Consider the following 17,443-nt stretch of genomic DNA (forward strand, 5'->3'; position numbering starts at 1 on the left):
GACCTGTCATTGAGGGTTAAACACTAGACCTGTCATTGAGGGTTAAACACTAGACCTGTCATTGAGGGTTAAACACTAGACCTGTCATTGAGGGTTAAACACTAGACCTGTCATTGAGGGTTAAACACTAGACCTGTCATTGAGGGTTAAGCACTAGACCTGTCATTGAGGGTTAAACACTAAACTTGTCATTGAGGGTTAAACACTAGACCTGTCATTGAGGGTTAAACACTAGACCTGACATTGAGGGTTAAACACTAAACCTGTAGTTGAGGGTTAAACGCTAGACCTGTAGTTGAGGGTTAAACACTAGACCTGTCATTGAGGGTTAAATGCTAGACCTGTCATTGAGGGTTAAACACTAGACCTGTCATTGAGGGTTAAACACTAGACCTGTCATTGAGGGTTAAACACTAGACCTGTCATTGAGGGTTAAACACTAGACCTGTCATTGAGGGTTAAACACTAGACCTGTCATTGAGGGTTAAACACTAAACTTGTCATTGAGGGTTAAACACTAGACCTGTCATTGAGGGTTAAACACTAGACCTGTCATTGAGGGTTAAACACTAAACCTGTCGTTGAGGGTTAAAAGCTAGAATTAATGATGGCAGATAGATAAATAAATTCCATCTCTATGCTTCGTGTGTGATCAATTTTCTATTATGTACTGCAATGAAACACTGCCGCCTGGTGTTTGTGAGTAGTGTACTTAAACACATTTTACCTTGGCATCAAGGGCAGTTTATTTAGTCCCTGCCAACAGTAGACTGAGAAAACAGGATTTAGTTGTACTCAGATGTCAAAGACGTGAAATGAAATATGGTGTTTACAAAAATCCTTTCACCTGTAATTTATTTATGTCTATGCTAATCCAGTAATCTATTTCAAATAAAGATGAGGATAAGAAAATGTGGTCACAACTAATTGTGTGTACAATGGTAGTATTTGTGCCATGGATGAGTCCGTGTTAATGATGTGTCACTGATATGTTGGAACTGAGGTAAGCACTACTGAGAATGTACTGTTTTTTAAAGTATTGGTTTTGCCCTTTATGCCTGAATTGGCACAGGGGAACCACAGAACACCCACAATAAAATGATCTAGAGAGAGAGAGAGAGAGAGAGAGCGCTGTGTGCTCTCTGTCCCTCTAGAACACTCTTATGTTGTGTGTAAATCCCTCAGTAGCCTTAACAGCTAGCTATCTGGATGAGTGACAGGGCTCTAACACATTAGGGACCTTATCAATGTGAGCCAAAAGGACAAACTGATGAAAACAGTGATAAATCAGACCCATACACAGCACTGGGTGGGACAGAGACACACTGGAGAACGGCACCAAAGAGAATAGGCTAAGTATAGCACCCCCCAGACTACCCATACAATCAAGTGTAGTCCCGTGGAAACAGGAAGCACAGTTTAGGCTTGATTTGTTTGTCTGATGTGTTTTTATGAGAGGGCTTGGGTGCACTTCCTCCTCCAGATTTGGCTCCAGTATTTGTTGTTACAGATATAAGATCTTAATTTGATCACCATGTTGCAGGAGAACTTTCCGCAATGCAGGAAATGTAAAACTTTAGTGTATTTCATGTTTAAAAAGGCATCTGAAGTTTGTAATTTCCACTTTGACATTTCAGACTTGATTTTCCCTTACGGAGAATCAACCCCTACAAAAATGTCCATGAATTATAATCCACATAATAATTCAAATTTCCCGTTGCTGCAGGATTATTTTCCTGTTGTAGCAAACTGACTCATATTAAGATCCTACATCTGTACAAAGAATGGTGAGCTCAACAAGTAATTTGGGGGGGAACCATTTTAGCCACTGTTTCCTTAGTGAATATCACTGTATGCTTCAAAGCTGTGCATGCGCTGAGGTTTTGTCATAGGGCACTTTCAGGCCTTTATGTAGCCTGTGCTGAGTTTATCATACTGCGATGCACCTCTCATTATTTCTGAGCTCCTACACCCCTTAGAAAAACAGTGGTTATGTTCAGAGCTGCTTAGGTCATTGTGCACTACAGCCAAAGTTGTGCTGCCTGTATCTGATTATTAACTCTCCTATACTGAAGGACAAACAGGTATTGTAATCTAGACGGGTTTTGGTTCTACCTCGGCCCTGATACTAAAAGCTATAGTATCAGTTGTTGATCTTGCCAGATATGAAGTCAAAGCTATAGTCCTCGAGTCGCGAACCCAGATATCATTATGTGACCTCTCTCTCTCTCTCCCACCTTCAATCGTGTTCCTCAGCAGATGAAGGAGGAGACATTACCTGTTAATACAGCAAGTTACACGCTTCATGTGGTTTTACCATTCACTGCAACTCTGACTGTGGCCAAATTCTCCCCAGATCCCCTTCAAGACAAACACCCATCACTCTTCCATGGTGGGCTCTGATCTCTGAACTGATCCATCACTCTTCCATGGTGGGCTCTGATCTCTGAACTGATCCATCACTCTTCCATGGTGGGCTCTGATCTCTGAACTGATCCATCACTCTTCCATGGTGGGCTCTGATCTCTGAACTGATCCATCACTCTTCCATGGTGGGCTCTGATCTCTGAACTGATCCATCACTCTTCCATGGTGGGCTCTGAGCTCTGAACTGATCCATCACTCTTCCATGGTGGGCTCTGATCTCTGAACTGATCCATCACTCTTCCATGGTGGGCTCTGATCTCTGAACTGATCCATCACTTTCCAACATTCACAGGGTAATCTGGGTGTTTCCTTGAATGAGATACACTGAGTATACAAAACATTAGGAACGTCTTACTATTATTGATCTGCAGCCCTTTTTGCCCTCAGACAGCCTCAGTTGGTTGGGCCATGTACTCTACAAGGTGTCAAAAGCACTCCACACAGATACTGGCCCATGTTGACTTCAATGCTTCAATGCCAAGTTGGCTGGATTTCCTTTGGATGGTGGACTGTTCCTGACACACAGAAGAAACTGTTGAGCGTGAAAAACCCATTGCCGTTCTTGACACACTCAAACCAGTGCACCTGGTAATATAATATAATATAATATAATATATATAACATAATAACATAGGCACTTTCTTATGGAACCGTTATTTAACTAGGCAAGTCAGTTAAGAACAAATTCTTATTTACAATGACAGCCTACCCTGCCCAAACCTGGATGACACTAGGCCAATTGTGCACCGACCTATGGAACTCCCAATTACAGCTGGATGTGATACAGCCTGGAATCAAACCAGGGACTGTAGAGACACCTCTTGCACTGAGATGCAGTACCTTAGACCGCTGTGATACAGCCTGGAATTGAACCAGGGACTGTAGGGATGCCTTTTGCACTGAGATGCAGTGCCTTAGACCGCTGTGCCACTCGGGAGCCCACTTAAATATTTTGTCTTGCCCATTCACCCTCTGAATGGCACACATACAGTTGAAGTTGGAAGTTTACATACACCTTAGCCAAATACATTTCAACTCAGTTTTTCACAGTTCCTGACATTTAATCCTAGTAAAAATTCCCTGTTTTAGGTCAGTTAGGAGCACCACTTTAATTTAAGAATGTGAAATGTCAGAATAATAGCAGAAATAATGATTTATTTCAGATTTTATTTCTTTCATCACATTCCCAGTGGGTCAGAAGTTTGCACACTCAATTAGTATATGGTAGCATTGCCTTTAAATTGTTTAACTTGGGTCAAACGTTTCGGGGTAGCCTTCCACAAGCTTCCCACAATAAGTTGGGTGAATTTTGGCCCATTCCTCCTGACAGAACTTGTGTAAATGAATCAGGTTTGTAGGCCTCCTTGCTCGCACACGGTTTTTCAGTTCTGCCCACACATTTTCTATGGGATTGAGGTCAGGGCTTTATGATGGCCACACCAATACCTTGACTTTGTCCTTAAGCCATTTTGCCACAACTTTGGAAGTATGCTTGGGGTCATTGTCCATTTGGAAGACCCATTTGTGAACAAGCTTTAACTTCCTGACTGATGTCTTGAGATGTTAATTCAATATATCCACATCATTTTCCTGCCTCATGATGCCATCTATTTTGTGAAGTGCACCAGTCCCTCCTGCAGCAAAGCACCCCCACACATGATGCTGCCACCCCCGTGCTTCACGGTTGGGATGGTGATCTTCGGCTTGCAAGCCTCCCCCTTTTTCTTCCAAACATAACAATAGTCATTATGGCCAAACAGTTCTATTTTTGTTTCATCAGACCAGAAGACATTTTTCCAAAAAAGTACAATCTTTGTCCCCATGTGCCGTTGTAAACCATAGTCTGGCTTTTTTATGGCGGTTTTGGAGCAGTGACTTCTTCCTTGCTGAGCGGCCTTTCAGGTTATGTCGATATAGGACTCGTTTTACTGTGGATATAGATACTTTAGTACCCGTTTCCTCAAGCATCTTCACAAGGTCCTTTGCTGTTGTTCTGGGATTGATTTGCACTTTTGTTCATCTCTAGAAAACAGGACACGTCTCCTTCCTGAGCGGTATGACAGCTGCGTGGTCCCATGGTGTTTATACTTGCGTACTATTGTTTGTACAGATGAACGTGGTACCTTCAGGCATTTGGAAATTTCTCCCAAGGTTGAACCAGACTTGTGGAGGTCTACAACTTTTTTCTTAGGTCTTGGCTGATTTCTTCTGATTTTCCCATGATGTCAAGCAAAGAGGCATTGAGTTTGAAGGTAAGCCTTGAAATACATCCACAGGTACACCTCCAATTGACTCAAATTATGTAAATTAGCCTATCAGAAGCTTCTAAAGCCATGACATCATTTTCTGGAATTTTCCAAGCTGTTTAAAGGCACAGTCAACTTAGTGTATGTAAACTTCTGACCCACTGGAATTGTGATACAGTGAATTATAAGTGAAATAATCTGTCTGTAAACAATTGTTGGAAAAATGACTTGTATGACAAAGTAGATGTCCTAACCGACATGCCAAAACTATAGTTTGTTACCAAGAAATTTGTGGAGTGGTTGAAAAACAAGTTTTAATGACTCCAACCTAAGTGTATGTAAACTTCCGACTTCAACTGTGTACAATTCATGTCTCAAGGCTTACAAATCCTTATTTAACCTCCTCTTCATCTACACTGATTGAAGTGGATTTAACAAGTGACATCAATAAGGGATCATATCTTTCACCTGGATTCACCTGGTCAGTCTATGTCATGGAAAGAGCAGGTATTCCTAATGTTTTGAACACTCAGTGTATGCTTGTCATAGAGCCTAGTTAAGGTCAAGCTGGAGGATCACCTACAATAAGAATAACAGTCATCTTAATTGGATTTCTCCTCAAATGATATCTTTCCCCCCATACTGTACAAACTCATCTGTTGTAAATGGGCATATAAAATAACTGGTCACTGACAGCTACATTATCTTGGGAGGGTTTATATAAGTTCTTATTGTGAACTGGCTCTGTTTGGACTCCATCTCCCACTCCAGACTGAGATGGTGTTTTAATAGCAGAAATCTTCTCAGCCTGTCATAATTACACCCATCAAAAGTGATGTCATGAGACTTTAACTGGCTATAAAACATAACTATAACAGAGAGGTGACGAGGATACTGCCAGGCTTAACAATGGGTCTGAAAATGGGAAATTCCCATAGCGGTATCAAGCTAAAATGATGCAGATAGAGGATGTAATATAACAGCAATTTTAATCTATCTAAAAAATGGTAAGGACCACTAACTGTCATTTCTATACATCACATTTCTATGAGAGATGTTCTTAACAAGGTGCTCTGGCAAGAATGTGATTCCTCCTGGACCGGTCATGTTCAGAGTACATTACAAGGTATATTTTACATCTACTATACTGTATATTGAGAAATCAAACAGAGACAACCAGTCAGTTGCAACTCATGTTTATTCAGGAACAGTTCATACCACCACATCACACCTCAATGTTGTTTTGACCTGCCTTCTCTGGGTTTTGATACAACAGTAAAAAAAATACATAAAAACTATAAAAAAGATCAAGTCAAACTAACATAAATATAATCACCACTTGGATTGCTTAAAATTCCACATCATCACTCAATAAAAAACAACGACCTCCTCACAACCTCTTCCTCAGCTGATTGGGAGAGCAAAAATAAAGCTCTCCTCATCCTCCTCCTCCTCCTAGCCTCATTCTAAAAACATACAATCCCCTGCCTTGTCTGGGACATATAGACAGACCAGAAGCATAGAAAATGACTCTGAAAGAGAGTGACCCAGGGTTACGCCGGTCTGTCCTCCCCTTGGTGTTAGTTAGTTAGTTAGTTACCAAACCAAGGGCTGTCAGTCAGCTAAAGTGTACAGCATTGTGGGGACTCTCTCGGAGTGTTGCGATTTAAACCAGCACAACATTATCGTTCAATGTTATATTGTTGAATGATGCAGGGAATGATGGTCTGTTGCTTCAAAACGAGAGCCCACATTGTCAGGAAAATAGAAATAAAGCCAGAGGTAAATTACTGTGATTTCAAAGGTTTGTTACTTTTATCATAAACATTTTTTTTTATGTATTATTGTTCACAAAGCTCATAATTACAATTTCACGACCCAGGCCATGGAAGTTAAGCTTGGTTTTACTTCTTGTGCAAGGGTTACATGTTTTTTTAACCATCCAGATGACTTGCTAAAAGGTATGAATAGGAACAGGCATTAAGCTTGAAGCAAATGCAAAGGACAGTTTCTCACAATGTTAATCTACAGCCAGGATGGAGTGGAGCAGAGCGCAGGGGGGAAATGAAACATGACAACCATTTCTACCTTATAATATGCTGTTGCATGTTTGCAAAATAATATTGTAATACCAGATAAGTTTTTATCTTCAAGAAAAATAAGAAACAAGACAATCTCTAATGACTATCACTCCTGGTTCAACAACCCAGGGAGGCAGCGAGCAACATCATTCACAAAGCTACGTTACATCAATCATACGTACTCACAATGCCACCTATCAGCTATGGACGTTACTGCATGTTATCATTACATCGCTAGGGAACTAAATCAGCAGTACTCAAAAAGGGTGAAAGCCAAACATGATGGAAGAAAAAGGCCGTATTACTTTTCCTAGGTAACAAGCATCAGAACACTGTGGAAATTGGTATCATGAGGTTTATTTAACTATATTATGGATTCAGAGTATTGCCTAAAATGTCAATACAGAGTTGACACAATTACTAACGTAGACAATGAGGGACAGTAGTACAAATTGATCACCTATATTCTGGTTATGAACATACTCCTGTTATTCCAGAGCATACAAACCCAATCTTTTGGTAAACAAATGTACTTTAAATTCATATTTTGTTTTAGTGACTGACCTGCAATTCCCTAGGAGGAGTAGTACTGAGCTTTTAGAAGCTTAAGCAGGTAGCATTGTGGCTGGTAAGGCATGAGGATTCAGTGTTTTACTCAACTTAACTTGTTTTAACTAATCATGTCTCCGTCGTCTCCCAATGGCTGTTGTCATCTTCTGACTGGTATCTCTCCTGGTTAAACCTCTTAGCTGAGGGATGTGATGTTGGAGCGACCACCAGGGGGAACTACGATGCGGCGTCCGGCTGGCCGGATGGGGACATCCTCTGTGGTGGGGGGACCTAACAGACAAACAGGATTATAGTACTGTCTCTTTAAGCACCAGTATATCCTCTGTGGTGGGGGGACCTAACAGACAAACAGGATTATAGTACTGTCTCTTTAAGCACCAGTATATCCTCTGTGGTGGGGGGACCTAACAGACAAACAGGATTATAGTACTGTCTCTTTAAGTACCAGGATATCCTCTGTGGTGGGGATACCTAACAGACAAACAGGATTATAGTACTGTCTCTTTAAGCATCAGGATGAGGATATCCTCTGTGGTGGGGGTACCTAACAGACAAACAGGATTATAGTACTGTCTCTTTAAGTACCAGGATATCCTCTGTGGTGGGAGGACCTAACAGACAAACAGGATTATAGTACTGTCTCTTTAAGCATCAGGATGAGGATATCCTCTGTGGTGGGGGGACCTAACAGACAAACAGGATTATAGTACTGTCTCTTTAAGCATCAGGATGAGGATATCCTCTGTGGTGGGGGGACCTAACAGACAAACAGGATTATAGTACTGTCTCTTTAAGCACCAGGATATCCTCTGTGGTGGGAGGACCTAACAGACAAACAGGATTATAGTACTGTCTCTTTAAGCACCAGGATGAGGATATCCTCTGTGGTGGGGGGACCTAACAGACAAACAGGATTATAGTACTGTCTCTTTAAGCACCAGTATATCCTCTGTGGTGGGGGGACCTAACAGACAAACAGGATTATAGTACTGTCTCTTTAAGCACCAGGATATCCTCTGTGGTGGGAGGACCTAACAGACAAACAGGATTATAGTACTGTCTCTTTAAGTACCAGGATATCCTCTGTGGTGGGGGTACCTAACAGACAAACAGGATTATAGTACTGTCTCTTTAAGCATCAGGATGAGGATATCCTCTGTGGTGGGGGTACCTAACAGACAAACAGGATTATAGTACTGTCTCTTTAAGTACCAGGATATCCTCTGTGGTGGGAGGACCTAACAGACAAACAGGATTATAGTACTGTCTCTTTAAGTACCAGGATATCCTCAGTTGTGGGGTTACCTAACAGACAAACAGGATTATAGTACTGTCTCTTTAAGTATCAGGATGAGGATATCCTCTGTGGTGGGGGGACCTAACAGACAAACAGGATTATAGTACTGTCTCTTTAAGCACCAGGATATCCTCTGTGGTGGGGGGACCTAACAGACAAACAGGATTATAGTACTGTCTCTTTAAGCACCAGGATATCCTCTGTGGTGGAGAGACCTAACAGACAAACAGGATTATAGTACTGTCTCTTTAAGCATCAGGATGAGGATATCATCTGTGGTGGGAGGACCTAACAGACAAATAGGATTAGAGTACTGTCTCTTTAAGCACCAGGATGAGGATATCCTCTGTGGTGGGGGGACCTAACAGAAACAGGATTAGAGTACTGTCTCTTTAAGCACCAGGATGAGGATATCCTCTGTGGTGGGGGGACCTAACAGAAACAGGATTAAAGTACTGTCTCTTTAAGCACCAGGATGAGGATATCCTCTGTGGTGGGGGGACCTAACAGAAACAGGATTAGAGCTCTGTCTCGTTAGGCTTCCCATTAACAAAGCCAGCTCCAGCCAGTTTCCTCCACTAGCGACTATCGTTCATCACATGACAAACCAACCAGGCGACCCGACACTTCTAGAATAAAAACCAGTGGGATTGGGATTTGCCCTGGATTAAATTGACATATTGGACAAGGAGAGATTTATGTCTACTGTCTTAAATCTTAAACCCACTCCAGGCCAGGGTCTAGTGTTTTATACTGTAGAATTCACCATCTCTCCATGACAAAACACAGCCAAGGTTACTTCACATCTGAAGACAGAGAAATATATCAAAAAGTATATCAACCCTGTAGGTTTGTGTGCAAGTAGGTGTATGTGTGTGTTCTTTCGTGCACTGGAAGTGAATGAGATGGATCTATTTTCTCAGAATGTGTAGCTAGTAGCCTAACAGTGGGATTCTATTGGAAGCCAGAGAGAATAGGCCAGGTCTGTATTATAGACACACAGGCTTGGGAAAGAAAGCAGACTCTCTGGCTCTCTGGAAGGGATGTCAATAGATGGACTAACCCCCACTAGACTACAGCAATGGGGGAAACGTTTCCAATGCAGGTCACCCTCCACCTCCTGCATCAGTACATCACACATCAATTGTTCCAGTAAAAAACATTGTTTACTTGGTTCCTCACTGAAAGGTTGTACCTAGTGGTATGAGGTTGCAGATGTATACAAACGCCATCTGTCACTCAATACTCAACTAGTCTCTGCTATTGGTTATGTGAATAATGTAACTTAAGCTAAATCAATGATCATGAGCCTCATTCAACCTGCTCAGTAGACAGAGCTTCATTAGGCAGGCAACGGCTAAGAAAGTGAGATGCAAGATGTCTGGACTGAAATCTTAGAACATATATTAAATTAAGATGCATAAAGATATTATGAGAGAGAGAGAGAGAGAGAGAGAGAGAGAGAGAGAGAGAGAGAGAGAGAGAGAGAGAGAGAGAGAGAGAGAGAGAGAGAGAGAGAGAGAGAGAGAGAGAGAGAGAGAGAGAGAGAGAGAGAGAGAGAGAGAGAGAGAGAGAGAGAGAGAGAGAGAGATAGAGAGAGAGAGAGAGAGAGAGAGAGAGAGAGAGATAGAGAGAGAGAGAGAGAGAGAGAGAGAGAGAGAGAGACAGAGAGAGAGAGAGAGAGAGAGAGAGAGACAGAGATACATCTGTGTGAAGCTGAAATCAATCAAATCAATGTTGTGACAAAAAGTTAAGTAATAACGTAAAGACTTGTGAAACATAAAGAGCACTGTCTGGAAGTACCAGGACGGCTGAGGGACAACAGTATTGTGCTGTGAACATTAGTTACCACAAACAAATTATGAAATTAAGGCTTAAAATGTGATTATGGTAAAATGTCAAATTACACCTGAAGGTTATTGTAACTAATGCAGACGAATGGCAAATTCAACCTTGGAAACCTACTGTATCGTGTGTGAAGTGCATTGTAAAATGTCATTGCTGACTGTGTGTGTGTGTGTGTGTGTGTGTGTGTGTGTGTGTGTGTGTGTGTGTGTGTGTGTGTGTGTGTGTGTGTGTGTGTGTGTGTGTGTGTGTCAGGTTCCTGGCACTTCCTATGACAGCCAGGGATGGGAAAGCGGATGGGTAAATTAAAAGGTAGCTGAAGCTCACCACGCTGTGCAGGTTTACCTGCTAAGCTAAAGCCGGAGTGGTGCAGGTTCCTCACAGGCTGCTTGGTGGGGGAGGTACGGGCAGACGCTGAGGGGGTACCGCCACGAGACATGGGCGAGAAGTCAGACACAGGACCGTCATACATGCCCCTGGGCACTGCCCGCAGGACTGCCAACTGAGAGAGAGGGAGACAGGGGCGAGAAGTCAGACACAGGACCGTCATACATGCCCCTGGGCACTGCCCGCAGGACTGCCAACTGAGAGAGAGGGAGACAGGGGTGATAAAGGGAGAGAGAGGGAGATAGAAGGAGAAATATGGAGAAAGAAAGAAAATAAAAAGAGAGAGAGAGATGATTGTTTATGTTGGTAACTTTATAACAGTTCTCCATGACAATGCTTGTTTAAAATTAGATTTGTGGGGTTGTTTGTAGAATGCTTTGTGCCAATGCATATTTCACCCAGTGTTTTCCTAAGGAAAGCACTTCCAGATTTACTGACAGACTCAGTTCTTATTGGACATGCTGTCCTAGGGTCATGTGACTAAGGAATCACTGGAAGCTGAGCTAGGAGCATCAGAAAATACTTACTGCCAACAAGATCAACATTGCATTAATACATAGGTCTCACCAAAGAAACAGAACAGAATGATGGCAGAATTGGAGGGTAGCCGTTTCAAGTTGAACACAACTCATTTAATATAACCCACTTGTGTTGAAATATCCACTTAAAATAGCGCACTGTTGTTCCTGTTGAGTATCCACCAACACCAGCAATATGAGCAACCCCATGGACACATCATATCCCTTCAAAACCATTACACATGGCTACAACAGGCACTCCCTGGCAGTCAGTTGTTTCAGTATGTAACCCACAGCCAACAGCCGAAGCCCCTGACATGAATCCTCAAGTCTGACATAGCACTTATCTCCCAACCCCCACCCCCACCCCCACCTCCCATTCCCCATCCCCTCCTTCCAACCCCCATCCCCTCGCTCCAACCTCCATTCCCCATCCCCTCCTTCCATCCCCCCATCCCCTCGCTCCAACCTCCATTCCCCATCCCCTCCTTCCATCCCCCATCCCCCATCCCCTCCTTCCATCCCCCCATCCCCTCCTTCCATCCCCCCATCCTCTCACTCCAACCCCCATTCCCCATCCCCTCCTTCCAACCCCCATCCCCCATCCCCTCCTTGCATCCCCTCCTTCCAACCCCCATCCCCCATCCCCTCCTTCCATCCCCCCATCCTCTCGCTCCAACCCCCATTCCCCATCCCCTCCTTCCAACCCCCATCCCCTCACTCCAATCCCCATTCCCTCCTTCCAACCCCCATTCCCCATCCCCTCACTCCAACTCCCATTCTCCATCACCTACATCACATGTCTGTCTTCCTCCTGGATATGATCAGATCACCCATAGAGGTAGTTAGGACACCATTACAGCCTTTTCTGGCAATTCCCATCTGCATTACACACCCTGTTAGCTATATTTATCTTGTGCCTTCCATGACAGACAGACAGACAGTGCCACTGCCACCAGAGAGGACAGATGACCTTTGTGTACAGTTCAGTAGGTGTGATAAACAGCTAAGCAATCTGAATGCAATCTGCCTCCATTGAACATACTTTGGATTACCATTCAGGTATGTAATGTACATTGAGATTGATGGTAAATCTGATTATGCGTGGCATGGGCTGAGCCACAGCAGTGTGCATTAGTGTAAAGCTAAGCCGTCTTTAATGGAAAGCTGCAGTGACATCGTCCATGTTTGTGGGTGCTGGATGGCTCATCTCAGCTCTGCATCAGATTAGTGCTGATTAATCCCTAACCACTGAGAAAACACTTCTAGATGTCCCCAACTCCCTGACCTTCTATTATTTTGTATTATTTGTTTTGTCATTTAGCAGCCGCTCTTATCCAGAGCGACTTACAGAAGCAATTCAGGTTAAGTGCCTTCCTCAAGGGCACATTGAAAGATTATTCACCTAGTCGGCTCTTGGAATCAAACGAGCAACCTTTCGGTTACGGGCCGAACGCTCGTAACTGCTAGACTTTACCTTCCGCCTCACAGACCTCACAGTCCTTGGCTAAGTGTCACATACTAACGCTGTCCCGTGACATACTAACGCTGTCCCGTGACATACTAACGCTGTCCCGTGACATACTAACGCTGTCCCGTGACATACTAACGCTGTCCCGTGACATACTAATGCTGTCCCGTGACAAAACAATCCATATAAAACTTATTCTAAGACAGAACTGAAGCGTTAGGAATACAATATGTTAATTGGAAATACTTTTATATTGTTAAATAATTGTATAAAAGGGAGACAGTTACTCAGAGTCCAGAGACAGTTACTCAGATGTTGACTAGACAGTAAGGTGAGAGAGGCGAGCATCTTTTACCTGCTTCCTGGCCTTGACACGCTTGTAAGCAAAGTCCGGGAAGGGGGTGCAGGGGATGAAGCGGCCGACCCCGGAGATGGCGTGCAGGTTCCCATCCTCCAGCACCAGCTTCCCCTGGCAGATCACCACCGAGGGGGCACCACGGAGCTCCATGCCCTCAAACACATTGTACTCAGCAGCCTGGAATACACACAAGCATAGACATGACTACAGGCACACGTGCACACACAGAGTCAAACACACACAAAGTCAAACACATACAAACACACACAGAGTCAAACACACACAAAGTCAAACACATACAAACACACACAGAGTCAAACCAACACAGCATCAAACACACACAGAGTCAAACACCCACAGTCAAACACATGGAGAGTCAAACACACAAAGTCAAACACACACAGCATCAAACACACACACAGTCAAACACACACACAGTCAAACACACAGTCAAACACACACACAGTTAAACACACAGTCAAACACACAGACAATCAAACGCATCCAGAATCAAACACACGCAGAGTCAAACACACACCACACAGAGTCAAACACACAGTCAAACACACAGTCAAACACACGCAGAGTCAAACACACGCAGAGTCAAACACACAGTCAAACACACGCAGTCAAATATACGCAGTCAAACACTTTAAACACACTAAACATTAAACCTGAAATATGTAACTTTTGACCCCACCATATTCACATAAAATTGTGAGTTATATATCTATCATTCTCATTGAAAAAAGGCAAGTCTAAGAAGCAGCACACATTAGATATACAAAAGTATGTGGACACCCCTTCAAATTAGTGGATTCGGCTATTTCAGCCACACCCGTTTTTCATGGTTTGGGCTCGGCCCCTTAGTTCCAGTGAAGGGAAATCTTAACTCTACAGCATACAATGACATTCTAGACGATTCTGTGTTTCCAACTTTGTGGCATCAGTTTGGGCAAGGTCCTTTCCTGTTTCAGCATGACACTGCACAAAGCGAGGTCCATACAGAAAAGGTTTGTCAAGATCGGTGTGGAAGAACTTTACTGTCCTGCACAGAGCCCTGACCTCAACCTCATCGAACACCTTCGGGATTTATTTTATTTTATTTTACCAGGCAAGTCAGTTAAGAACAAATTCTTATTGCCTGTTCAGGGGCAGAACAACAGATTTGTACCTTGTCAGCTCGGGGGTTTGAACTCGCAACCTTCCGGTTACTAGTCCAACGCTCTAACCACTAGGCTACCCTGCCGCCCCGGGATGAATTGGAGCGCTGACTGCGAGCCAGGCCTAATCGCCCAACATCAGTGCCCAACCTCACTAATACTCTTGTGGCTGAATGGAAGCAAGTTCCCAAAGCAATGTTCCAACATCTAGTGGAAAGCCTTCCCAGAAGAGTGGGACCAACTCCATAATAATGCCCATGGGTTTGGAATGAGATGCTCGGCGATCAGGTAATCTGGTGTATCGGTTCAATGTTTGTTTGGGTTTTGTACACTAGCTTCCAACAGCTGAAAATACAATATTTGTAGTTCTGGAAAATACTTTTCACAGCGGTTTAAATGGTACAATGATTCTCTACACTATACTTTCTTTTTTTGACACAAACTGAAATTAGGTGAACTATTATAATTTTAGCAACCAGGAAATGGCTGATTTCTGCATAGTGCATCTTTAACTGGATATTGTATGTCTTGGTCAGTGATGCTAGGCCAACAAAAGAGAGAATGACAAATAACAAAATTACAAAAACAAAAACTCTAGATTTATTAAGCCTACTTTTCCCCATTGCACCCCAGTACAGTCTGTTATGCTGTCGTTACTTACTGTAGAGATTCACTATCCAGTTATACAAACGATGAGCAGCTGCAGGAACTTTCAAGTGCTCAAAACTCTCTCTCAAGTGGAGGAAATGACAGTACAGCGATGCAGAAGCAACCAGCTCCCACGTAAACGCAACTATTTCCAGTTTTCTGCAGTCTGACAGTCACTCGTCTGACACAAATGGCGTCGGGGAGTTTACATGAGTTTACATCGGTGTGTCTTTGTGGACTCAGAAAGTCAAGTATGGAAAAAAGAAACAGTAAAGGGTGTCTGAAACACATGAGCTCACGCACCAAAGACTGTCTGTAATTTACATTATGAGCTGACACACTAATTCAGATGAAGAGCCGGCTAATTCCACTAAAGTAGATCATATTTGGACATATTGCTCTTAAGACGGGTCTGATGAGTGGCCATTCTGTGTGTTGTAGTGAGACGTAAAGCTTATTGAGGGAGAACTAAGTAGAGTCATGGGACACACAGGCCCAGTTTGGCTGTGGGGACAGAGGAAAAGAGGAGGCGGGTTGGCGGGCGGCTTGGTAGGCAGGCAGGCCGTCTCTGTAGAGATGAGACCATGGTTCTGCCTTAATTAACAACATGTGTGGGAAAAGAGAAATAAATAACCCTCCTCCTCCACCTCCTCCAGTCGGCCTGTTTCTCATACGCCTCCATTTGGCATTAAAAGACAAACAGCTGCCATCGCACAGCTGGGGCTAATGATGCCAAGCATCACTCTCTCTCCTTCTCTCTCTCTCTCTTCAGCACTTTCTCTCCCTCTTTCTCTTGCACTCTCTCCTTCTCTCTCTCTCTCTAGCACTTCCTCTTTCTCTTGCACTCTCTCCCTCTCTCCCACTTTATCTTTCTTTATCTCTAGGCCTCTCTCTCTCCCACTTTCTTCCTACTCTCTTTCACTCTCGCTGGTCATCTCTGATCCATTCCCCCTCTCTCTATTCTCCTGCCACCTAACTCTCTTATTCTGTCTATCATTCTGTCTCTCTCTACATATTTTTTTGCAATCTGTTGCCCCCTCTCTTCTATGGTTTATGTGTTCCTATGCACACGGCCCTGCTGTTTTTCCAGATTCAGGCCAGGACAGGACCAGAGGAGGCTGGTGGGAAGAGCTATGAGAAGACGGGCTCATTGTAAAGACTGGAATGGTATTAATGGAATGGTACAGCAAACATATGGAAACCACATGTTTAACTCCATTCCATTGATTCCATTCCAGGCATTACCATGAGCCAGTCCTCCTATAGCTTCTCCCACCAGCCTCCTCTCAACTGGACATAAGGCTCCACGTCTGCCAAGTATGATGTCACGGCCGGGTTCTATGTGCAACAACATATACAAAGCTAACCAGATCAAACATTTCAGATAAGGGGATACTTGTATTTACTACAGAGGGAGGGATACACAGATAGAAGGTTGTAAAAGCACTGAACTACTGTGCCCAATAGATCACTGTAGCCATCATTAACATGGACAGGAGCCCCTGTTCTTATGTTCTGTGTTCTTATGTGCTTGTTTTGTTGTCTGGAGGGGCTACAAGCAGGAAACGAGAAGGTGACATCATTATGTCAAAACCTTGGGTCTCCACGTATGGTCTCCAATCTTTTTCCAGCTCTTTCTTTCTCTCCCTCTCTTTGTCGTTCTATATCTCTCTCTGTGTTTCTGTCTTTCCACATCTCTTCATCGTACTGTTCTGCTTTTCTCTGAGGCCTCTCTGTCTCTCTCTCTCCCTCGTTCTCTGCGCCTGCAGCAGGAAGTTCAGAAGGCTTGATTTCCTGAACGGACACTTCCTCTGTTTATCCCTGCACTATAGTGTCGCTCTGGGCTCCTGTGCGCAGGGAGTCTACAGGGACTTCATTTCCCTTCTGAGAAACTGAAAGGTCACTGGAACTTTATTCACCCTGAGCCTTTGACCTCTTACCGAGTTGTGCGTCTTGGCGGTGATGGTGCGGACAGCATCTGAGTCCCAAATGACCAGGTCAGCATCGGAGCCCACAGCTATCCGTCCCTTACGGGGGTACAGGTTTAGGATCTTGGCGGCGTTGGTGCTCGTCACAGCAACAAACATGTTCTCGTCCATCTTGCCAGTGGTCTGAGTGAGCAGGAAAAAAAGGTGACTTGTCAAAATGCTATAATGGTGAGGTGCTAAACAAAGAGGCTTTTACAGCTGACTGGTGGGTGAGGGGAGTCTTGTAGTCAAGCGCAAGAACGCGCACGCGCACGCACGCACGTACGCACACACACACACACACACACACATACACACACACACACACACACACACGCTGTCAATGCTAGAGCTGAGACTGTGTGTTTTTTGTCTTAAGGCAGACCAGTGTGGATAATTCTGAGGCAAAGCTGCACCACAACTCTTCATTCATAACACAGCTGTCAAGAAAACCTAAGTCTGAGT

The 17,443-nt window shown here is 43.7% G+C and overlaps 1 protein-coding gene across 2 annotated transcripts in view; it reads right to left on the reverse strand.

The window, feature by feature from the left end:
- Positions 1-5,853: 5,853 nt before the first annotated feature.
- The window catches only part of LOC139418026 (dihydropyrimidinase like 3), a 42,355-nt gene continuing 30,765 nt past the window's right edge, over positions 5,854-17,443 (reverse strand). The window contains exons 11-14 of one of the 2 annotated variants that reach the window (XM_071167119.1): positions 16,952-17,122; positions 13,198-13,377; positions 10,794-10,968; positions 5,854-7,594 (exon numbers count right to left, since the gene is read on the reverse strand). In XM_071167119.1, the coding sequence (XP_071023220.1) occupies positions 7,500-7,594; positions 10,794-10,968; positions 13,198-13,377; positions 16,952-17,122 (621 nt within the window). In that variant the 3' untranslated portion in view covers positions 5,854-7,499. The remainder of the gene's footprint in view (positions 7,595-10,793; positions 10,969-13,197; positions 13,378-16,951; positions 17,123-17,443) is intronic. The other variant, XM_071167120.1, reaches the window with a different exon arrangement.

Source organism: Oncorhynchus clarkii, chromosome 10 (genome assembly GCF_045791955.1).
Source record: "Oncorhynchus clarkii lewisi isolate Uvic-CL-2024 chromosome 10, UVic_Ocla_1.0, whole genome shotgun sequence".
In the NCBI taxonomy this organism is placed as follows: Eukaryota; Metazoa; Chordata; class Actinopteri; order Salmoniformes; family Salmonidae; genus Oncorhynchus; species Oncorhynchus clarkii.